The 25,987-nt window shown below is 35.9% G+C and overlaps 1 protein-coding gene across 1 annotated transcript in view; it reads right to left on the minus strand.

The window, feature by feature from the left end:
* LRP1B (LDL receptor related protein 1B) overlaps positions 1-25,987 on the minus strand; it is a 1,499,204-nt gene that overhangs the window by 437,947 nt on the left and 1,035,270 nt on the right. The window contains exons 39-41 of the mRNA XM_044913608.1: positions 25,390-25,541; positions 24,970-25,094; positions 23,213-23,584 (exon numbers count right to left, since the gene is read on the minus strand). Of these exons, the coding sequence (XP_044769543.1) occupies positions 23,213-23,584; positions 24,970-25,094; positions 25,390-25,541 (649 nt within the window). The remainder of the gene's footprint in view (positions 1-23,212; positions 23,585-24,969; positions 25,095-25,389; positions 25,542-25,987) is intronic.

A 25,987-nucleotide genomic window follows, 5' to 3' on the forward strand; every position in this document is an offset into this window, starting at 1 on the left:
AAGAAAGAAAGAAAGAAAGAAAGAAAGAAAGAAAGAAAGAAAGAAAGGAAGAAAGAAAGAAAGAAAGAAGAAAGAAAGAAAGAAAGAAAGAAAGAAAGAAAGAAAGAAAGAAAGAAAGAAAGAAAGAAAGAAAAGAAAAGAAAGAGAAAAAAGAAAAAAAAAAAGCTATACTCCAGTGAACACACAGATGATGAGAAAGCAAAACATCCTGATTGCTGAACTGGATAGAATATCAAACCAGCCACAACATTCCCTTAAACCCAAACCTAATCTAAGGCAAGGCCCTAAATCTCCTCAATTCTATAAATGCTGAGAGAGATGAGAAAACTGACAAAAAAAATAGCTGGAAGCTAGCAGAGGTTGGTTCATGAGGTTTAAGGCAAGCTGCCTCCATTACATAAAAGGGCAAGGTGAACAGGTGCTGATGTAGAAGTTACAACAGCAAGTTGTCCAGAAGATCCAGCTAAGATCATTAATGAAGGCAGCTACGCTACACAACAGATTTTCAAACTAAGCCCAATAGCCATGTAGTAGAAGATGTCTAGGACCTTCTAGGACCTTCATAACTAGAGAGGAAAAATCAGTTCCTGGCTTCAAAGCATCAAAGGACAGGCTAACTCTCTTACTGGGAGCGATTGTAGCTGTTGACTTTAGTTTGAAGCCAATGTCCATTTAGCATTCTGAGAATTCCTAGGGCCCTTAAGAATTATGTTAAATCTACTCGGCCTGTACTCTATAAATGGAAGAACAAAGCCTGGATGACAACACATCTGTTTACAACATGGTTTACTGAATATTGTAAGCCTACTGTTGAGACCTCCCACTCAGAAAAACAGACTCCTTTCAAAATATTACTGCTCATTCACAATGTATCTGGTCATCCAAAAGCTCTGATGACGTACGGGTTTAATGTTCTCATACCTGCTAACATAACATCCATCCTGCAGCCCATGGATCAAGGAATAAGCTTGACTTTCAAGTACTGTTATTTAAGAAATACATTTCTGAAGTGGAGGAAGTGACTGTAGATGTGGTGGAAACAGCAAGAGAACTAGAATTAGAAGTGGAGCCTGAAGATGTGATGAATTGCTGCAATTTCATAATAAAACTTTAACGGATGAGGAGGTGCTTCTTATGGATGAGCAAAGCAAGTGGCTTTTTGAGATGGAATCCCCTCCTGGTGAAGATGCTATGAAGACTGTTGAAAAGACAACAAGGGATTTATTTATTTATTTTGAAAGATTTTATTTATTTGAGAAAGAGAGATAGAGACAGAGACAGAGAGCATGAGCAGGGAGAGGGGGACTGGGAGAGGGAGAAGCAGACTCCCTGCTGAGCAGGGACCCTGACATGGGGCTCTATCCCAGGATTCTGAGATCATGACCTCAGCCCAAGGCAGACGTTTACCCTACTATGCCACCCAGGTGCCCCAGACAACAAAGGATTTAGAATATGATATAAACTTAGTTGATAAAGCACCAGCAGGGTTTGAGAGGACTGACATGGATTGTGAAAGAAGTTCTGTTCTACTGTAGGTAAAGAGCTATCAAACAGCACCACATGGTACAAAGAAATCATTTGTGGGGGAAAAAAGCCCATCAACACAGCAAACTTCATTACTATCTTATTTAAGAAACTGCCACAGACACCCCAAACTTCAGTAACCACTACCCTGATCACTCAGCAGCCATAGGCATCAAGGCAAGAAATTCTACCAGCAAAAAGATTACAACTCATTAAAGTTCAGATGATGGTTAGCCATTTTTTTTGGCAGTGAAGTATTTTTAAATTAAGGTATGTACATTGTTTTCTTAGGCACTATGGTATTGCACACTTAATAGTATCAATAGTATATCGCAAAGGTAACTTTTATACACACTGGGAAGCCAAAAATTTCATTTAACTCACTCTATTGCAATATTTTTTACTGCAGTGGTCTGGAACTGAAGCCACAACACCTCCAAGGTACACTTGTATGTAAGATCTCAAAAATTTTATCTACCATTCATCCTTTCTTAGGATACTTTGATAAAACTATGGAGTAATTCTTGAGAAAATAAAATTTAAGATACAGGAACTGTAAGAGAGGTACAGTACAAAAGCAAGACAAAGAGAATCCCTAGGATGATGGTAAAGGTTTATCCCTAAATTACCTTTATGTAGAATGTGTCTATCCAAAGTTAGGACATAATACATTAGGGTGATGATAAGGGGATTGGAAATGGGAATAGGAAGTCAATAGATAATGCCTCAAGCCAATACATAATGCTTAAAGCTACAGACTTAGGAACTAAAAATTTAATTATATTATTATATTATTTAGATATGAAAGCAAGTAAATAATTCAATAAAATAGTTTAAAGTAGCTGCCTATGGTAAAGGAGTATAGCTCAGGCCTGCTGTTTTTTATAGCAAGGCTTTTAGAATTATACAACTCTTAGAAAGTTGCATAAATTGGTAATGTGTTTCCTATTGAGGTGGTAGCAAATTATCACACATTGCGTGGCTTAAAACAACACAAATTTTTCATATTACATCTCTAGAGGTCAGAAGTCTAAAATCTTTATCACTGGACTAAAATTCAAGTGTAAAGAGTCCCGAATTTCTTTGGGAGAAAATTTCTCTAAGAAGAATCTGTTTCCTTGTCTTTTCCAGCTTCTAGGGGCCACCTACATTCCATGGTCTCTTCCTCCATCTTCCAAGTGCATCACTACAACCTCCACTTCCATCTCTGTATCCTTTCTAATTCCAATCCTTCTGTCTCTGTCTCATAAGGACCCTCATGATTACATTAGGCCCACTGGAATAATCCAGTGGGTAAACTTTACCCTAATCACACTTTCAAAGTCCCTTTTACCATGCGAAGTAACAGATACACAGGTTTCAGGGTTTAAAACATGGACATCTTTGGAGGCCACTATTCATCTTAACACAATTGTCCCTGGCTCTCAAAGATTCACATCCACACCACAGGCAAAATGAATTCGTCCCACCCCAAGATCACCAAAAGTCTCAACAAGGTGACAGAATCAGTTCAAGTCTAAAATCTTATCGACGTCTCATCCATTCAAAAATCTGAAATTTAATCATCTACATCAGGTATGTTTGAAATCCTGGGTATGATCCATCTTGGTACAAAATTCCTTTCCATTTGTAGACCTATGAACCTAGATAATAAGTTACCTGTTCTCAAAATACAATGATAGAACAAGCATGGGATGCCAGTTCTAGATATTCTCACTCAAAAAGGAAGAAAATGGAAGGATAAAATGAGTCACCAGTCCCAAGCAATTCTGAAATCCAGCAAAGTAAGCTCCATTAGTTTTCAAGGCTTGGGAAAAATCCTCTGTGGCGTAAGGTGCTGCACTCCATGACTTCAACTCTGCCCTCTGAGTCTCTTTCCTTTTTCATGTATTTGTAAATGAATAGAATTACCAATCTGTTTCTTGTCTATAGAATTTTGCAAGTCTGGGTCTGAAAGCTTTCTTTTATTTTCTCCTCTCTATGTCCCTTTCAGTATAAGCCAGTGATGTTTCTGCTAATATTCTCAAAAACCTTGTAGTTCTATGTATGTTAGGAAATTTGCCCCATCAGACAAGATGCTCCTCAACAGTTATTTCCAAAATAATTTTATCACATTTTTGGTTTCTAATGAGATGGCAAAAGGGATCTATAAGGCATGTGACCAGTCTCTTCAGAGCCCTCCACATGATGGAATATCATTACCTTTTGTTCCTTCTGAGGCACCAACAAGGGACTGTCCAGCCATACCCCTTGGTTTTGGAATACTTCCCTGACAGTGAATTTTTGTGTCATTTACAGTCTGGATAGGCTGTGAATTTTCCAAATCATCAAGTCCTATTTCTATTTTGCTTTATAATTCTTCCCTTAAGTTATCTTTCTCTCTCTTTTTTTTTGGGGGGGGGGGGTTACTATATACGCAGAAAGAAGAAACCAGGCACAGCTTTAACATTTTGCTTAGAAACATTTTCAGATAAATATCCAAGTTCATTGCTTACGATGTTTTCTATATACCGGTTTTCTATTTTCTATATAACTTTTCCTAATAACATGTTCTTCATTTCCTTCTGAGCCCTCACTAATAGCACTCTTAACGTCCGTATCTAACAGTTTGGATATGATGATTTAAGTATTCTCTATGACAACATAGTTTTGTTTTGTTTTGTTTTGACCGTACTCCTCACTTTCTCTATGTACTTATTCATTAGCAGAGTCCTTAACATCCATATATCTAGCAGCAGTCTATTCAAGACAATGTACGCTTTTTCTATTATTGTCCTCAAAATTCTTCCAGCTTCTACCCATTACCCAATTACAAAACCAATTCCACATGTTTTGGTATTTTTTTATAGCATGATCACACTTTCAGGCAACAAAATCTGCATTTGCTTCCTTGCTGCTGTAACAAATCACCACAAATGTAGTGGTTTTAAACAATACAAATTTATCATTTCACAATTCTGTAGGTCAGAAGTCCAAAATCAGCCTTACAGTCAAGGGGTCGACAGAGCTGCTGCTTTCTAGAGGCTATAGAGGATAATCTGTTCTTTGTATCTTCCAGCTCTTAAAAACAGATGGCACTCCTTGCCTTGGGGCCACATTGCTTTAATCTCTGCTTCTATTACCACATTACCTTCTCTCTCTGCCTTCGGACCATCCTGTCTTTTTTTTTTTTTAAATAAGGATTCTTGTGATGTCATTGGGCCCACCCAGATGACCTACCACAATCTCTCTTATTTAGTCATTTGAATGTATATTTATTTTTTATTATTTTTTTTAAAGATTTTATTTATTTATTTGACAGAGAGAGACAGCGAGAGAGAGAACACAAGCAGGGGGAGTGGGAGAGGGAGAAGTAGGCTTCCCGCAGAGTGGGGAGCCCAATGCGGGGCTCAATCCCAGGACCCTGGGATCATGACCTGAGCTGAAGGCAGACGCTTAACGACTGAGCCACCCAGGCGCCCCATTTGAAAGTATATTTAGTCACTTCTACAAAACACCTCCACAGGGACAGCTAGATTATTTTTTTTTAAGATTTTACTTATTTATTTGAGGGAGAGAGAGAGGGAGAGAAAGCATGAGCAAGGAGAGGGGCAAAGGGAGAGGGACAAGCTGACTCCCCACTTAGCAGGGCTCGATCCCAGGATCCCAGGAACATGACCTGAGCCGAAGGCAGCTGCTTAGCCGACTGAGCCACCCAGGTGCCACAACTAGATTATTTTTTGACTGAATAACTAGGAACTATTGTCTACTCAAGTTGATACATTAAACTATCTTCTTTTTATAAACTATATTTTAAAAGAAAAGGGTTACTAGTAAGAGTAAAGTGGCAATTAAATTACACTGATTTGCTTAACATATCATACATTGCTGATGAGAGAATATATGCTAAAAAGAATAAATAATTCAACATAGAAAGATGTGACAGAATAAACATTGCCTCTATAAAGTACATTTGATCAAGTTATATGATTACAAATTAGGTTTATGTCATCTTAATAATATGCTTAAATTTATCAAATAATTTTCACTTATGACAAGGTTTAATGAAATATAATTTTATTGCCTAAAAAGGTATTTAAAAATTAGGTAAGTGTGAGGTCAGTAGTCAGCTCTGATTATAGATTGTCACTTCAATGTCTCTATCTCTAAGATAAATTAGCCTTTTTGATTTAAAACAAATAAAAATACAGAGAAGCTGTTTTCCTTTTTAAGTCAAGTTGTGAGAAATGACAGTAGGAAATGTAGAATACAATAAACTTAGTCTTTGATAAGAAAAGCCCATGAAGCTTAGGGGTAAGGCCATGTTTTCACATGAACCACAGCAGGTGCTCTGTTGGAACATTTCTCGGTGGGAGTTATTCCAGGGTTCACAAATTTGAACGTTTTCTTAATCTAGTATAGCTAATTTATTTCAGGTAAATGAGTAGGTGTATAATTTACCTCTCATAGTGGGTAATCATATCTTAATTAAGCCCTAGCTAAAATACGTAAGAATACAATGTGTATTTCTCTTGCTACTGGTAAGAAAAATACCTCCAATCTATTGGTCTCAAAAACAAGTGTTTTAAAAATGTGAATCATTTCTTGGATAATCCTATTGTCAAAATCTGACCACTGATTCATAAATGTTACTTTTAAACTCCACGATTTAGGAAACTTTTAAAAATCACTCCCTTAATTATCATTTATGTGGATCATTGAGCAAGGGTGGAGTTACGGGTACCAACCCGCTGCAGAGTCAAAAATCTGCATATAACTTTTGACTCCCCCCAAAATTTAAATACTAATAACCTACTGTTGACCAAAAGCCTTACCAATAACATAAACAGTTGATAACATGTTTTGTATGTTATATACATTATATACTGGCATTCTTACAATAAAGACACTAGATAAAAGATGTCATTAAGGAAATCACAAGGAAGAGAAAGTACATTTGTAATACTGTATTTATTTTAAAAATTCTATGTATAAGTGAATCTGTGCAGTTCAAACCCCTGTTGTTCAAGAGTTAACTGTATTGTTTTCCAACAGACTCTTTCACAAGATTGCAAGGCATGCACTGACATAAAAGCAGACATTTTGACCCTTACCCCTCAAAATGTAAATTTGCTGTTTTCATTACAATTTTGGTTCTTTGCAATTAAATAGTTATAATTTCAGATTGAGAAAAGGTGAAGAAATTTAGTCTGATGTATACGAGATTTGAATTTTAAAAAAATAGTTTTAGTTAAAACTTTTTTTAAAAGATTTTATTTATTTTTCGAGGGAGAGAGACAGAAACAGAGCATGAGGATGTGGAGGGGAAGAGGGAGAGGGACAAGCCGACTTCCTGGTGAGCAGGGAGCCAGACATGGGGTTCAATTCCAGGACCCTGAGATCATCACCTGAACCAAAGTCAGACGTTTAACGGACTGAGCCACCCAGGTGCCCCTAGTTAATACTGTTTTTAAAAAGTAGGTAATTTTTATTTATCTAACTTATGGTCCCAAAGAGCCATTAATAACAAACATCATTAAAAGAATCTTAAATTTTTTTATCTGTCTGGTCGGAACCAGAGTGGAGTTACTTCAAGAGCAGGTTTGAGGCTATCATTTTCCTCAGCATCTTCAGCATTTTGGAATAAAAATGAATGAATAATGATGAGCTTTGATGCATTGATATTCATTTTTCTTTACTAATAAGAGAATGAAATTAGAAATAATTAGCACATTTAGTGTTTCAGGAATCAAGGAAAAAAAATTAAGTCAGCAACCCTTCCACATTATGACTTTGTCAAAGCAGCAATAAACTTTCTCCAGTGGTTGCTTCAGACAGAGTTAAGACTTAAGTTTCACTTTACAATCAAAGATTCACCTTTATAATAAAAAACTGCTGGTTCTTGACAGGAATAGTTTGAACCAGGCACTGTGGGTAAGCATTCTATTGTCATTCTTTTCATTCACCCTCATACAAACTGCTAGCTGATGCTAGTATTTTCCCTAATTTTCAGTTAAGGCTTAAACTGACTATATTATAATGGTGAACAGAACTGGCTGGACTTGAATCCAAGTCTCACTTTTTTGAAAGCCCATGATTTTTTTTTTCTTTTTAAAGATTTTTTATTTATTTATTTGAGAGAGAGAGTGCGCGCAGGAGCTGGGCAGGGAGGGGCAGAGGGAGAGGGTGAAAGACAAGCAGACTCCCCGCTGAGTGTGGAGCCAGACTCAGGGCTGATCCCAGGACCCTGAAATCATGACCTGAGCTGAAGTCAGATACTTAACCAACTGAGCCACCCAGGTGCCCTGAAAGCCCATGCTTTTAATCTTAACAGAATAATACCTTACCAAATATTTTTAGATGTCAATGAACAAAATGATTATGAGGACTGAATTATGTGACCTGTGTCTTGATCACCAAAATGAATAAGAAAATCTCTAAGAACCTGATTTTGTAAAGGCAATGAGTAAGGAAGTATTAGAATATCATATTTGAACATTTAAATATGATTTGTACTCTTTAACAGGAAATATTAAAACTCCCACAATCATGCAAATGCCACTACTGCTTTTATGGAACTTAAATGGCAGCAATGCATGAAATACATGTGTAAAGCTAAGCTACATGGGGCATAAGTCATGAGAAAATATGACTCCATAAAATCGCTCTGTCAGCATTCTAGCATTCTTCATCAAAATGTTACCTCATTCATGATGGCTACCAAAGAGAAGATATATTGTGTTTATGGCTCATGTTTCAATGCCAACAATTTTTGCGAGGGTTATTATATATAAATTGCATTATTTCTGATTTTCCAAATGAGGAGTGTTGAAGAAACATGGAATTTCATGTTCCCATAAAATACTTAGCATATATTAAATGCATAATAAATGTCTTTGGAACAAATGAAATAAAATTAAAGCAAAAGATAAAATCAATAATTAAGCATCATCTATTAAGTTACTCACACCTAAATTCAAAAGAGTAACAGCTCATGTTAATAAAGGGTACTTTCATATCAGTGAAATAAAGCACTCTAGTATTTTCTATGAAGAAATAAATATGATTTCCATGGATTTCTCAAACTGATGTAAAGCCCCTGTGCTAAAGAGTAGAGTGCAAGTAAGAAAAAAATTCTATTACTTATGAAATGATAGAACCTTTAATATTTCATTTCAAATGAGACTAAGCAGACTCTGTTCTTGGTAGGTACTAAAAGAATATTTGACAAATTGAATTAAATAAGGCAAGAATAAAAATGATAATTTAACATTATGGTCTATGGGGAGGTGATAATTTCAGATTGCAATATTATCTTGTGCAAAAGTTATTATACTACTTGACAACTAACTGTGATTCAGTCTCAGTTAAAGATAAGAAAATATTAAGTTTAGGCAAAGCTCATCTTTTCTTAGGATGGTTCAAATCCAGACACTAAATTCATTTCCAGCTTTACTACCAAACCAATCACTTTTGCAAGGACCTCAATAATAAAGAAAAAAGGAGAACTTACTGTGTACTCACCAAGTAAGGTAAACAGTCGTGTAGATTCAATTCATATGCTATGTCTGAGAAACGTTTTACTCAGGGAAAACAAGAATGGCATAGGTGGACATAACTGTAAGCCCTATTAAATTACTTCTATTTTAAGAAACCATCTGTAACCAGATGATTTTGAAGTAAGATAAATGTTTGTTGTCTTAATATTATTCTCAGAAAATATGAATAACCTGATGCATAAGCAAAAGTCATTGATTTCCCCTTATGGTTATTGATCAGAGTGATAATGCAACAAAACTGTCAGTGTAGACCATCTACTCCACAAAGTCCCGTTTATCATTCTAACTGGCAGAGATTTCAGTTTACTCTGAGTGCCCATCAAAATCCTGGTTAGACTCATACCACCCTTGTGTCATACTAACTTGTTGTTTCTACTGATAAAATTTTCCCTACTACCTTGTTAATTCCACGAAGGTAAGAATTTTGATTTTCAGACAGCATGACTCCTTTCTTTGGTGAATATGCACTGATTGCTTATTAAGTCCCAGCACTCTATAGCCAGTGTCAGAGTGCCCCAAAAGGCTTTTGCAAGAGCAGTCAACACAGTGTGCGGCGGGTCTACAACAGGCTGGAGTAGAGGTATACCCGTGTGCAAGGTACAGTGTCTGCTCTAATGCAACAAAGAAGCTATTTCAGTAAAAAGAAAATAACAGTATTATAATAAGGCTAGTTGCATATTGTGGAAACCGTGAAAGACATGCTTATATCTAGATTGAGACGAACGTGTATGTGTGTGTGTGTGTGCATGTGCGTGTGTGTGTGTGCGTGTGTGTGTGTGTATCATGTGGGTATTGAGGAAAAGTTAAACTGAAACCTAAATGCGAACCCAAGTTAACCAAGTGAAATATAGGTCAGGAAACAGAACATTCAAATGTATCTAGCAGAGTTGACAATTAATAAATCTAAGAGAATGGTTTAATTTGGATATATATTTCAGAAAATAAAGATTTATCCTCCCTATCTCTGTGTAGTTCATATATGAAATTATATAGAAAGAAAACCCTGCCTTAGAGTACGTAGAAAACTTATGCATTGCTTTATACTTCCTATAGCTTAAATAACCCATTTGGCATTAATATCTCTTCAGAATGACAGATTGTGTTATGTAATGTGCTAATGTAGATATCAGTCTGAAATTATGCTACTTTCCAATTTGCTCCCTTGCACTGTGAGTATATTTTTAAAATGGCAATGCAGGTAAATCACAGGGTGAGGAAAATGTTATAGAATTTACAAAATAAGTTATAAATAAATGTCTAATGTTATATAAGAGGTATTTAATCAATTATCAAATTTGACTTCTTTGTAAAAATACACAGTTCATGCCATCCTGGTAAAAAATTACTTGGGAAATTATGCTTTTTTTATATTAATTCTGAAACAAATGTTCATTTTCTCACTGAACACTGTTCTCTGCTTAACACTGTCAGAGTAGGAAGGTTATTGTAGATGTCTTTCAAATGTGGATTAAATTAATCTCATTCTCCCTTATTATCCACAAAACTACTAGGTGCAACTAACAGGCATTTTTACAGATACCAGCTGTTCCAGACTTAAGTACCCCTGTCCTCCCAAGCATGCAGGTTACCATCAGATGACCTGCCTTGTCAATTCTGACCCCATGTCTAGCCCATTCAAATCCCAGGGTTTTGTGAATATAGCAAAAACATAAAACTTTACACTCTACAAAGGTTTTGCCATTTCAGACTTTCATAGATTAATTATAAATTCTGTTCTTCAGCCATCACTTTTCACATATAGGTTTCTAAGCAACACTATCTTGCAGGTTCAGAAGGGGGAAGACAAAAGGAACTTATGAAAATACGCTTTATTATACAATATAGGCATTCTTGTATATCTGATGCATATTTATATTTACCAACATTCCTCTTTATTTTTTGTTTTTCAGGTTTGATTTGTCTTGGCACTCAACCAAACATAAGTTACCAGCAGTCCTCAAGTTGCAAAGGGTGGGAGACAGAGAAGTATTTGAATCTTTGGAAAATCAAATGCTTCTAACAATAGAAACTCATTCTGTCATCTTGAATATATCACTTTCTATTTTTTTTATCTCTCCCCCCAAAAGTAGTACTTTTGCTACTCACATAAGTATACTCTATTGCTATAGCACAAGTACCTTCTGTCATGTAATTCTAAGAAAAACTCTGACAAGGTCGAGAACATGCAACAGTCAAGTGTATAAGCTCAGTAAATGCTGTAAGGTGATAGAAGAACTATGGAGCCAGACATCCTTTTCACCCACTGAGGTGACCTTCTACTTTCTTCATTCACAGCATTTGAGACTTTGAAGGGAGAAATCACCTCTGTTCTTTGAAATCTCTGTATACCACCATGGCCATTTTGCATGCTGGCCAGATTCTACTAATTTATAATAATAAAGCTTTAAAAAAATGAATCAGGGCGCCTGGGTGGCTCAGTTGGTTGGGCGACTGCCTTCGGCTCAGGTCATGATCCTGGAGTCCCGGGATCGAGTCCCGCATCGGGCTCCCTGCTCAGCAGGGAGTCTGCTTCTCCCTCTGACCCTCCTCTGACCCTCCTCCCTCTCATGCTCTCTGTCTCTCATTCTCTCTGTCTCAAATAAATAAATAAAATCTTAAAAAAAAAATAAAAAAATGAATCAGTTAAGAAGAATGAAGGTAAACACTCATAAGGTTTTATGCTAATTGGGTGCTGACTAAACACTAGGCGCTGTTCTAACCAACATATATTAACTCACTGAATCTCATCAACCCTCTGAGATTGCTACTAGCATTATTGTTATTTCTGAAAGAGAACACTGAGGCATGAAGAGGTACATGATTACCCAAAGACACAGCTTGAAAGTGGTGAAAAGCAAGGAAGGGGCTAGGCTGGATCCACCTAGATGTTCTGGCTCTAGAATCTGCTTTTAACCAATATTCTATACTGCCTCTCCTACTTTCTCATCAAAACTTAATGTCTCCAATCTCCCTCCCCTTGCTAATCACAAGTCCAACCAGGCAAGCAATTGAAGCCAAGGAATCCCTTTTACTCTGCAAATGAAGCTTTAAGGCAAGTCCTCTAACAACCTAATTATATGGCTAACACATAACCAATCTGTAATAAAGCTAGTTATTTTTATTATCTACCAAGTGATTATAGATTATAAGGGGTGTAGAAAAGAGTATATGCAACAGACCCTTCCTAGGAGAACTTGACATTTTGGGGGGAAATCATATAGACAAGAATGAAACAAAGGAAAGACATAGGGTAACAACTAAGGAGGTGGTAAGGACACCTGACAAGTCCTAAATGTTTTTCAAAAGAAGGAGACCACTATGGGCTGCAGTTCTAGGAAAAAAAAAAAAATCTGAATTGCTTAATTGTATGGAGGGATTTGAGTTGAATTATAAAGATCCCCAAAAATAAAGACCATTTGAAAGTCTATAAAATCTCTCCCATTTTAGTTTATCAGCATGAGTACAGATGTGGAGTTGTAAAAAAGAATAAGGGAAAAATAAAACAAGATGAAACCAGAGAGGGAGACAATCATAGGAAACAAACTGAGGGTTGCTGGAGGAGAGGGGTGTGGAGGGATGGGGTAATTGGGTGATGGACATTCAGGTATGTGATGTAATGAGCCCTGGGTATTATATAAGACTGATGAATCACAGACCTGTACCTCTGAAACCAATAATACATTATATGTTAAAGTGGTAAATTGTATGTTATGTTAAAGTGATAAATTGCATGTTATGTGAATTTTACCACAATAAAAACAAGTACATTACAAAAAAAATTTTAAAAAGAATACGGTATGTTCATGAGACAAAAATGGTGTGAGCATGTTAGAATAGGCTGGATATAGTGTAATCAGACTGTGTTCAGAGAGAAGAACCACTAAATCCCAGAAGCGATCAGACCCAGGCTGTCATCAAGCAATAATGGAAAGTGAAAACAGAGAACAAGAGTCAAAAAGTGTTATCAAAAATTGTGGGGAGATTGTTAAGTGTGCTAAGGCATCAATAAAAATGCTGTGGTTGTCAAAAAAGATTGTCTAAGAGGAAAGCAAAAGAAGAAAGACCATCGGGTGTAAATTGCTTAAGGAGATGGAAAGGAACTGAAGTACGTGGTTGGAGGAGAGTATTGGTTAGCTTTATCAACATGTCAATAAAACATAGAACTACACATTGCAAATTCTACTTTGTAGAAATATTAAAAAGTTAATGAGATTTGCAACAGAAACATTCATTTGAATATGGCATGAAGTATTATTGAGTCTGCTATTCTGCAAGAGTGATAATCTAAGCCATATACTATGTTATAGTGGGTGTTGCAAATAAGGCTAAGTACAAAAAATTTTGCAATTTATGTATTTTTACTTATGTCATTTTAAAAGCTATATAATTAAAATTCAAATAAGAAAAAAATCTGTGCATGAATTTCTTCCCTAAGAAACTTAGATTCACGTAAGGGTTTGTTTTAGTATAAATTCTCTTAACATTCTCTCTTTCAACATTTTTAACCAGATATGCTATACTAAAAAGCTCAGAATAGCAAGTTGAATATGCAAATAGTAGTTGATTTCTGGTAAACTTTGCTTATTTTTGTATTATAAGCCAAAAAAAAAAAAAAACTGAGCACATTTTAATGGGTACATGAAATTGAAATGTCTTCCCTTTCAAACAATTACAGGCAACTTCACTCCTACAAATTATAATCTCTCAAGAGGAACCCTGGATTCACTTGTGCCCTTGCCTATTTCCGCAGGTGCTCTACTGCTTTCCTAGGAATTTTGAATTCATCAACAGCCCCTCAAAGACTTACTCATAATTCACAGTACATTGATTTCATCTGCTGAATTCATGCCATAAATCTCTCAAAAGGAAAAAAAAAGTTCTAATATGTATACTTTCTTTTATTGCTTCCTATGAAAAATGCCTCTTCTAACGCTACATCACAGATTTTTCCCCGTTAGTTACCATTTACAACTTTCTCATTCAAGTCAAAAGTACAAAGAAAAACAAAAATTTTTTAAGTCACATTGCATACACAGAGATGTGGGACAATTAAAGTGGCTTAATAGCAGCTAATCACAAGGGACTTGAAAGAAAAATTCAGCACCATTTGAGCTAAATCTAAAAAAGTGTATACTCTTGAAGTTGACAGAATCAATTCAATGGCATTAAATCCACTAACCCATAGTTTTGTTTTATCTTTTCCCCACTAGATAATCCTTTTTTGTCTCATTTTATTTCTTCACCACCAAAGATAGATTGATTTCTAGTTCATGGATAAAGCCAGATATTATTGTCCTAGTCCACTACTGATTGTCAAGAAACATTATATAACAAATAAAACAGAAAAGAGTTTTAAAAAGCGAGGCCAAATTTCATCATATCAATTAGGAGCTTCTGGAGATAGGCTAATGATCACTTCCACAACCGTGTTGATTATAGAAGTTGCAAATTCTCCCCCTTCATTTATGTGTGCAGCCCCTTTGTAGTTCCACCCATCAGTGGGAGTCTATTTCTCCATTCCCTGAATCTGAACTTGGCCATGTGATTTTCCTTGACCAATGAGACATTAGTACATATGGCTTGTAAAATGTTTGCATATTCTCATTTCTGAGAACCATCTGACCATCCCAAGCTAACCTGTTGGATGAGAGACTCATGGCCCAGTAATCCAGAATATAGCATGCCAACTGTCAGACGTGATGGAGGCCATCCGAGACCATCCAGCTGCCATCTGATCCAAAGCTGCCAGAGATCTGAAGAACTGACACAGACCAGAAGAGCCACCAGCCAACCAATAGAATAGCGCGATAAATAAGCAGTTGTTGTTTTAAGACACTGGATTCTGGGATGGTTTATTATACAATCAAAACTAATTGATATACACCAATCTCTCAACTCCTAGACTAGGGATTAAAAAAAATACATGTAATTAAGTTTAAACTGACATTTCATACAGAAATGACTCTGATCAGGGATTATTAATCTCACTACCTCCACCCTCACTCACCTACTGAGACTTAACTTGGTAGTGATCTCATACGGGGATGTTAATTCATATGTGAATCACTATCCATTTCCCAAATCCACCTAGTATCTTTGTAAGTGCTCTATCCTATGGCAGATGCATCAGCTTGCCAGTTTCTTCTCATTCCTTCTCTCCATTCCTAATCAAACTTACTAACTATAACAACTTGAGAGCCCACCATTGGTTTCAAAGTTCAAGTTTTATAATAAGCAAAGGCCTTAACTCTGCCACATTGACATGATCCAGCAGTTTCGGATTCTGCAAACGGAATCCTTGTCAGATCATCTAACATGATCTACTAGGGCAATCCCCTGAGCCTGAGTACCTTTGCAGAAAACTTTTCAGCCTCCTATCTCAAGACTGATTCTCAACATAAAACTGTTAGTATTTGACCGCATTGCCTTCTACTCCGTCTATCACTGTCAGCTATTCTGACACATTGATGAAGAACAGGGAAGCGCTGAATCTATGAATAATCCTAACACTGATAACTGAACACTCCTGAGTTCTCCTTGTCAATTCTCTGCCTCCAAGACCTGAACCACACCTCATATTTTCCCTACAGAACTTCAGTAGAATGTTCTACATATAACTCAGAGTTCTTTTTTTTCTTTCCCTAATAATGTTCTTCATGAATTTTTCTGCTCCTCATATTAAGTAGCTTCTACCTGTGGTTTCAATATCTCTTATTCAGCTACATCAGTGCCCTGGAGGGATCTGGTCTTGATCGATACTATAGGGTAAGAGATTTTAGGACAATCATGCCTATGAAGGGGATCAGAATATGCCACCCCAAAATATGCTACTAAGACATAAGGATTATTGTAAACTGAAGGCAACTGAGAAACAGCAGATGCAGGAAATCCTCTCTACCCTGCCCCTATCTACTTAACAATAGGTCATAAATTTTCCTTTGTGAAGGTGTCCCCTCTCTAGGGATACTAAAGAGAGAAGAGCAATCACTATCACTGGAGTTGGAGATAGCACTGAAATGAGTCTACATAAACAACATCCTACTAAACAACCATTATCTTCCATTAGTTTCCCCATATACCTCTCTTCCCACAATTTACTTCCTCTAGGAACCCAAACTCTTTTTTGTTTGTTTGTTTTTATTTTTGTTTAGCTACATCTCTACAGTTGATCACCCTCTGTTAAAATGGTCTATCACTTCTTTTCTATGAAGGCCTCCATGTACAGCAAAAAATTAACATTGAACACTTTGTGTGCTTTTTCTGATAAGCTGTTTTCTATCAGTTTAATTCACATTTCATTGACCAAAACCCAAAAGGGTACAGGAAAAATTGTTTCCTCCCCAATTTGACACAGGCCATCTTCTTGGAGAGACTCCGATATTTTAACAAACTATGAATTCATGGAAGTCATACTGAGCACACAGCCTACAACCTAATGAGGAGGAAATCCCATGTTCTCTTTCCCTCTGTACTAAGCATGACTCTGCTTTCCATAATTTGATGATGATGTTATCCTGTGTCTTCCATTGGAGCATAAACATTATCCCTTGCCTCACCATTTGCTGACTCCCTATGCACAATGTTCATTCTTTATTCTTACCTTTTTTTTAATCTTAGTAATTTCAATGTATAATAAAGCAATGCTCCTTTATGTCTTTCCAATATTTGCAATTATCTCAATAGGTAATCTGAAAATTGTGTTAGCTAATAAATATGTCTGAAAGTATTTATTTTATAAAATCTGAAAAAAAGTGAGTAGATAAGATTCTCACATTTTGAGAATGCCTTTATGATATATACCAAGCAAATTAAAAATAAATACACTTTAAAAGCTGACCTTTTTACCTTTGAAATTGCAAACAGAAAAATTAACATAATCAAATGAATTTTTAGGCACTTATAAAAGGATATGGAACTAGCCCACTTAAAGGAAAAGAAAAAGATATTTCCAGTACAATATAATTTAAAAGAAAGGTGCATTGCCACCAGTAGTCTTGAAAAAAATACATATGTAAAAGCATTACAAAGGAAGAGGGTTCAAGATGGCAGTATAGGAAAACCCTGAACTTACCTCCTCTCAGGGACACAACAAATTTACAACTATATATGAAACCATTTTTCTCTGAAAAGGACCTGAGAACTAGATGAACAGCACCTCCACAAAAAAAAAAAAAAATGCATTGAGAAGAGTAAGAGAGGCAGAGACACCACCTCCCCTGGGACCCTAACTCAGCAGTGGTGACCTCATAATCACAATGGTGATTCCCAAGATATAGAACACTCCCAGAAGGAGTGAAGAAACTATGTCCTTCATCAGGAACTCCGACCCTGGGGGCTGTCACCAGAAAGATGAGCCCCCAAAATGTCTGGTTTTAAAAATCAATAGGGATTAAGATCAGGAAAATCATAGAATTACAGGGAATGGAGACCCGACTCTTAAAGGGGTTGCAAGAAAACCCACTCACCCTGAGATCCTGGGCAAAGCAACAGATTGAAAGTTGCCTAGACCGTAAGTGAGAGAGACCGACTTACTAATTTTAAAGTGGCAGCTGGAGAGACAGGAACTTGTAGGCTTTATCCAGGGACAGAAGCCCTGACAGATGCCACTTTTGAAATTTCATCCTAATTTGCTGGTGACGGAACTGATAGGCACCATTTTTGGTGCTCTCCCTCTAGCCTGCTAGCACTATAGGGCATGCTCTGCCTACCCAGTGGTATAACCAGCCTGGGCAAGCTCCCATGCCAATTAACCCCATGCAGACACCAAGCCATAACTGGGAGGGATGAGATTCTTGAACTCTGCCCTCTTTCCTCAGCTAAGGAGACAAGATGCAAGGACAGGGTGAGGACCCTGAGCCCTGCCCTCCCTGCAGAGCGGCTAAGCTACAAGACCAGACAAATGCCCCAGCCACGCCCTTTCTGCACAGCACTCAAGCTGTAGCGGGCCTGGGTAGGTATCCTGAGCCCTACTCATCCAGCAGAAACAGAGTGAGCAGTAACCAGGCCAGGGAGAGCTCCAGGTCCTGCCCTCCTTGCAGTAACCTACCCACAAGAGGGCTGGGTCAGAGCTCTGAGCCCCGCTCACCCCACAGAGGGACATAGCAGCAACTGAGAAGGGTAAGCTCCCTCAGCCTGGCTCTTCCTGCATGGCAGCTACAGCTCTATGGTATCTCCTTGGTATCTTTAAGTACTTAATCACATTTCCATGAATTACTTTTGTTGGTAAGTGGTAAAATATGTAACGAGATGAAATGCGTTGTACCAGATTTATTAAAATGGAATACCAAGACAAAAATGAACTTTATATCTTATTTGTATTTATTTGTATGCCAGTAACTCATTTTTTTTGGGGGGGGGTACTTTTTTACTTTATTTGTTGTTTTTATTTTTGGTTTGGCAAATCAAACTATAAATTCTCCTACAAAACTTCAAGAGAGGATTATAATGGTTAAACAAATTAGCAACTTCTTGGAGGGGTGGGGTGGCATAAGGAGAGTATTTAGAAAAGTTTATGTAAATTATCAATGTAAACTAATCTTAATTAATTTTTAAATTCTAGTCTGACCTTAACACACTACCACATTTGTAATTATTATAATTATTTCTGATTGTTTAACAACTCTAACACATATTCTAAAAATAATTTAGGAGATAATTATCCAAAATTATCCACAAATGTGTCACAAATACAGTAATATAAAGTTTTAAATTAAATAAAATCAATGCTTGTTTTTATGTTCCTTGCATACCCTTTCTCATAAAATCTTCACCAAAAAAAAATTATGAGTTTGTTTCCCATTTTGTAGGTGAGGAAATTGACAGTATACAGGAAATAAATAACAAAGTGGGATTTGACTCCGAACTTGACTGATTCCCAACTCCTAGCTATCATATTTCACTTCTTCCATGTGAGTTAACACATACATCCACTGAAGTGTTAGTGGTTTTAATTGCTTTGATTTTAGTGGGGAGGATTAGAATGGTTTGGTTGTATGTATACTTTAATTAATATGCTTTCAGTTTAATTTACCACTGTGGAAACAGGATCTATAATAATGCAACAACTCCCAAGTCATCTCTGCCTTCAGACATGACCTTTAAACTTCCCTGAACACAACACAGCCAGAGTGATCACAATAAAACAAAAATCCTAGTATATGTGTACCTTATAACAGTCGTGTTTTCCCTTTATCTACTAAATAAAACCAAAACTACTTATCTTGGATATTAGGACACCAATGTTCACTGCAGCACTTTTACAATAGTGAAAAAGTAGAAAGAAACCAAGTGTCCATAAACAGATGAATGGATAAACAAAATGTGGTATATACATAAATTGAATGTTATTCAGCCACAGAAAGGGGAATGAACTTTTTTTGGTGGGAGGAAGAGGGAATGAACTTTTGATATGTGCTACAACATGAATGAACCTTGAAAATATTATGCTAAGTGAAATAAGCCACACACAAAAGGTCAAATATTGTATGATTCCTCTTACATGCAATATCCAAAATAGGCAAATTCATAGAGAAAAAAAGCACATCAGAGGTTACCAGGGTTGTGGGGAGCGGGGGATGGAGAATAATTGCTTAAACAGAATTTTATTTGAAGTGATAAAAATGTTTTGGAAATAGTTGTGATGGTTGTATAATATTATGAATGTAATTAATGTCACTGCATTGTACAATTAAAAAATAGTTAAAATTGCTAATTTTATTTATTGTATGTGTATTATATTTTATGCATTGTATATATAACCTCATTTTAAAAAAATTAATAATGTAATATAACAAAAACTATTAAGTTGTGCACTTTTAATGGGTGACTACATCTCAATAAAATCTTTTTTTTTTTTAAACACTTCTTATCTTGGCAGATCAAATCCTTATTATTGGAGCCTCTCTAGAACTCCAGCTTCTTCTCACACCGATTCAGGCCACATAACCCACATTCTAATCCTACCAAATAATATACGACTCTTTGTCTACCCTGTGCTTCTTCATGTCTTTGTACAAAATTTTCTGAGCCCTTGCTCTAGAAGAGTAGTTTGGAAACTTCTTGATTTGAGAAATTTTACTCTTAAAAATTATTGAGGACTTGAGAGAAATTTTGTGTGAATTGTGCCTATAGCTATTTACCATATTAGAAATTTAAACTAAAAATGTTGTTTTAAATATATATTACTCTTTTAAAATAAAAATGAATTGATTGCCTATTAATATAACTAGCATCTTCTAAGAAAATATCTGTGTTGTTTTAAGTGAGAAGAGAGTATTGTTTTATAGTTTTACAAATCTGTTTAGTGTTTGTTAGAAGACAGCTGGATTCACACATCTACTTCTTCATCCTAGCTGTAATGTTGTTTTAATTGAAGCATGTGAAGAAAATCTAGCCTCACATGGCTATGAAGTTGGAAGAGAGAGGAGTGTTTTAGTAGAGTTTTCAGATAATTCTGGATATTCTTTCACACTATACCAACACATAACAAGCAGAGTTACTTAAAGGTTAGCTTCAATGTAGAATCAGAACCCACAGTGGTGAACTTTTCATACCCTATTACATTAAAATTCATTGGTCTATCCTACACTTTGAATGGATCATTTACCCATGCATGATTTTATCGTCATTTGCAAAATATTGGTTCCCTAAGTTATGCATATCTGTTGACACATTTCATTATGCAATACCCCCCAAAAATCACCTCAGTAATATCACTACCCATCTCATCAGAAAAGCCTGTAAGCATTGGAAAGTTACCAAGTTTACTGTGCCTGATACAAGTCTTCCAGAATTCTAATTTTTACTTGAAAGCTTGATTTCTATTATTTGCAGCAGATATTGTCAGTCATTTTCCTTGTAGTGACAGACTCATTGTATTCATTCTTCAGAAAATGTCTGCTACACACCTAGGTCTGAATAACCATAGTCTGTCTGTTCTTCATTTTTCAAGTAAAACATGGCGTTCCATAAAAGAAACATGAACCCAAATAATCGCACAAATACTTGGTTTCCTTCAGGCAACCATTGCACTTCAGAATGCAGCAAAAGTGCCTTATATGTATTTCATCACACAGAATACTAAAGAGATGTGTACTGAAGGATCAAGGTTTAATAAAATAAAAATGTTCCACTCTCTTCAAGGACGTTCTTTAAGTGCAACTGGCTCTTTCTTTCCCAGCTATTGTAGTATCTGTTCTTTCCCAGCTATTAAGTGGCAGTGAAAAATACAATGACTACTAGGACAGTTGGGTGCCATTGCCTTGATTAGTACTAAGTTGCCAGCAGTTTAGTCACTATTGCTTTTACACCATCAACGCAAATGTCAATACCGTGGAAAAGGTATTATCTAGTATTATCATAAAAATAACTCTTAGACTCCTTGAACACATAACAGGGAACCCCAGGAAACCAAACTTGAAGACCACAAGTCTAGAATTATCCTTCTTCCTCTTCTCCTCCCCTATCTGGCCCAATCAACTAATAGATTCCTATTGACCCTTTAAATTTCCTCAACTCAGGTCAGTGGCATCTTGTACCCTGCCCCAAACAGATTATTTTTGTTCTCTAGTCCTCTAGTATCTTGTAGATTCTACTGAATTTTAATGTTTGTTGACTTGAGTTTCTTCTGAAACTGTAGCTTCTAAAGGTCTATGGACTAATTAATAAATTCATACATTGTGGATATAATGTAAGCACTTCCAACTCTAAATTGTATCAGTCTAGAAAAACTGGAGGACCACAGTATTATAATCTAAACTTCATGGATATATACTGAATCAATAAAAGTCAAATATGTCCAAACTTTATGATCAGTACAGTTACAGTTGCATTGTTTCTCTCTCTCTCTCTCTTTCTCTTTCTCTCTCTCTCTCTCTCTCACACACACACACAAGCCAAAATGGCATGTTGGCATGTTCTGGAATTTACAAGTGGGTATGAAATTATCAATAAGTAGGTAACCGTACTTAGAGAATAAAGAAATGAGAATGTATATTTATACAAGTATATGTTTTAACTAATTTAGAAAATCTGAGTAAGATTTGAATATGCAAATACTGGCCTAGCAGAATGGCAGGCATAGCATGGGGTGGCAATGTGCAATAAAAAGTCTGACCATATTTATATTTACATTTATATGAGTAAACATACAGTAGGTGCTGGATCTTAGTAGTTATCAGGTATACTAATATAAGCTGACATTTTTTTTTACAAATTAGATAGTCATAGCCAATAAATTATGAAATTATTGTTGGAAAAAGTATGGGACAATAAACCTTTTCACATACAGTTGATGAAAATATAAACTGATATGGTCTTTTTGGACAGAAATTTGTCCAGCTATAAAAAATAAAATAAACACCAACTGACTTTGCAATTATATTTCTATGATTCTACGCTAAAGAAATACATGTGCAAATAAACATATTTATATGCACAAATTTTCATTGTGACATTGTAGGTAATGATGAAATACTAGAAACAACTTAAATGTTTATCAGAAGAAAATGGTCAAATAAATTAGTTTATCTTTAGTACAGAATAGGCATAGGCTTTCTAAAGAATGAGATAGAGCCTTATATACTGAAATAAATGCTTTTCAAGATATTTGATAGTTAAAAAAACAGCTGAATAATGCATAGAGGATCATTCAATTTTGTAATTACAAATGACATACACACATACATGAAAAATCTTCTGAATGCATGACAGCTGTCAGCTATGGATAAGTATATGGAATTGATGTTGCAATGATGAGGCAGAAATTTCATTTTTAAATCCATATTACTTGAATACTTTATTATTAATTTAATAAACTAATTTGCCATTTTAAAAGTAATGAAAAGGACAGACCTCAAGAATAGTGAAATTGGAAAAGTAGGGGATATATGAAAATCACATAGAAAAGAGGTTGTATGAGAAATATATTGAAAGTTCCATGATTAGAAACTAATAATCAAAATATACATACTGTACATGCTAAGAAGTAATTGCTTCTTTGACTTTTGGCAGATCAGATAATATAGGTACATTATTCTTGGACATAAACTCAAAAAATGTAATTGCTACATGCAATTACCACTCCAATTTCTCTGCTAACGCAAATGATACTCATTTTCACTAAACTATTTTTTAAAAATTATTGTACTTACTTTCAACGATTACTTGTCTGTCTTCCCAGTTATCTTTAATAAGCTGTATATTTCCAAAGTGTGCGTCACTGTAAAATATCCGGTTGGTACCTTTTCTTCTTTGATTATAGTCAAAAGCCAAGGCTATGACATTCTTGAAATAATGTGGATTCTCATATGGCCTTATTGGTGAATTTAAATTGGTTTCATCAGAAAGATGTATACTTTTTAATATTGTTCTCCCTGAATACAGCAAATAACCTTCATGCCTTAAGCAAGTAACTCCATCCTCTGCCAAATATCCATGGGCGCAAGTGCAAGTTCTCTGAGAATTTCCTCGATAAAGACAGAGTTGCTGACATCCACCATTATCTTTGGCACAAACATTGGTCCCTAAAGAGGAGAAAAGATACATACACAAACATATGTATTTGTTTTTCTTTTGTTTTTCAAGTGATTTTTCTTACAGAAATATTTTAAAAAATAATGTTGAATAGTCTTTTTATTAATACTGGTCAGTAAAAAAAAAATCAAATACTATAAAGTACTGATTTTTTTATACCAGTTTAAAATCTTGGATTTCTTATTTCAAAGATCGCATTCTTCTGCTCCAAATGCCATCCAAATAAAAGTATTAAAATTTCCCCTCAATCAGCCAGTTACGTGTATAACTCTTTTTTGAAATTTGATGCTGAAATTGCAATAGGTTTTATGTATTATAATCTTTGGCACAAGTAACAATTCTCTCAAAACATGAACTGAATTCACCAACAAACAGTGCACTCACTGCTTTAAAATCTTGTCTATGAAATATGAAAGCTATCAAAGAAATTTACAGCTCCAATGCACCTAACCTCCTAAGTGTATATAAGCATAAGTTTTTACTTCAGTTTTGAGTGAAGATGTAATATACTATTAAGATTTCTCGATCAGGCTAATTTTCCTCCATGAATCCATCATCAGCTCCAAAATTATTACACCTATCTTTGATGTCAAGAAAATTAATTACAATTTATTTTAATGGACATTATTATGGATATTTAATGACATAAAATAGACATTTAATTTGAGGTAAATTTTTAAAAAATATTCAAACCACTACCATATCAGTTTCAATACACACATTTTAAGGAAGTGATGACTTCAGAAATATTTCACACCAACAGCAAACTTCTGAAGCCATAATCACTTTATATATCAAAATATAACCCCAAACACATATTTTTGGTTACTTTTTATTCTCTAATATCTTAATTGTGCTTTGTATTTTTTGTTGAATATGTATATATATCAAGATAGTCTATGTTACTTAGCCCAAACCTATACTGAAGACATGCCAGGTATATAACATGTCCATATATATACACTGTCCTGGGCAAAAATATCAATGTTTGAACTATTTTATGTTCATTTCATTAGGCTACTGTATGATTTTTGTAGGAAATTAGATGTAAAAAATAGAATTTTGAGGTTTTGGATTCATATAAGAATCCTTAAGTTTGATAAATGTTTTAGAAATAGGAGAGGAGGGAACCTGGGTGGCTCAGTCGTTAAGCATCTGCCTTCGGCTCAGATCATGATCCCAGGGTCAGGGGATCGAGCCCTGCATCGGGCTCCCTGCTCCCTGGGAAGCCTGCTTCTCCCTCTCCCTCTCCCACTCCCCCAGCTTGTGTTCCCTCTCTCGCTGTCTCTCTCTGTCAAATAAATAAAATCTTTTAAAAAAAATAGAAATAGGAGAGGAATGACATAAGATGTATTCATTATATAAGCGTGCTGACCTTTCTCTCTTACTCGGTTAAAGATTTTAACCTCCTTCAGGTTGACTCCAAGACCTGTTCTCATGGTTATGGTTTCTGTGGCATCATTCTTGTGGCCTCTTCTGATGGACCCGTTGGCATGTGCTCTGACAAGAAGTTGAACATACATGATCAACAATCTTTAAGTAATTCACATCAAGTCAGTTATTTAAACCAAAGATAACAGATGGCCAAGCAGAAGGGGAAAGAAACCAACTTTAGTCTGTGACATTGAAATGCTTGAGCCTGGAATAGCAAGAGTGCCTAACTTTCTGTGGAAATTACATGGCTTTGTGAGATCCTTTTTGTGACCTTGCTAAGGAATGGCTAATCCTACAAGGGTAAAGCAACTGGCATGAAATAACATTTTGAGACTCAAATACTTATGAAAAAATAAATTACCTGTCAGACCAGTAGATGTAAGCCCCAAAGACCGCAACTGAAAACATATCCACATTGCTCCCTGACAGCACCATCTCACGATTCCCTCCAGTCTCGAGGTCGATTCTTTCTATTTTGTCTGTACGAGCATCACACCAGTACAATTTGTTTTCCTAAAGATCGATTGAAAAGTAATATTACAAGCTGTTTTGGATTAAGTGGTTTATTAAAAAAAATAAGAGAATGGTGGGGCGCCTGGGTGGCTCAGTCGTTAAGCGTCTGCCTTCGGCTCAGGTCATGATCCCAGGGTCCTGGGATCGAGCCCCGCATCGGGCTCCCTGCTCCGTGGGAAGCCTGCTTCTCCCTTTCCCACTCCCCCTGCTTGTGTTCCCTCTCTCGCTGTGTCTCTCTCTGTCAAATAAATAAATAAAATTAAAAAAAAAAAATAAGAGAATGGTAAGAGTGGATTAATGCAAGTTGGCAGTTAATGCACTTTATTTTTTTTTTTTAAATTTTATTTATTTATTTGACAGAGAGAGAGATAGCTAGAGCAGGAACACAAGCAGAGGGAGTGGGAGAGGGAGAGGCAGGCTTCCCGCCGAGCAGGGAGCCCGATGTG

The sequence above is a fragment of the Neomonachus schauinslandi genome, chromosome 3, assembly GCF_002201575.2.
Source record: "Neomonachus schauinslandi chromosome 3, ASM220157v2, whole genome shotgun sequence".
Classification (NCBI taxonomy): Eukaryota; Metazoa; Chordata; class Mammalia; order Carnivora; family Phocidae; genus Neomonachus; species Neomonachus schauinslandi.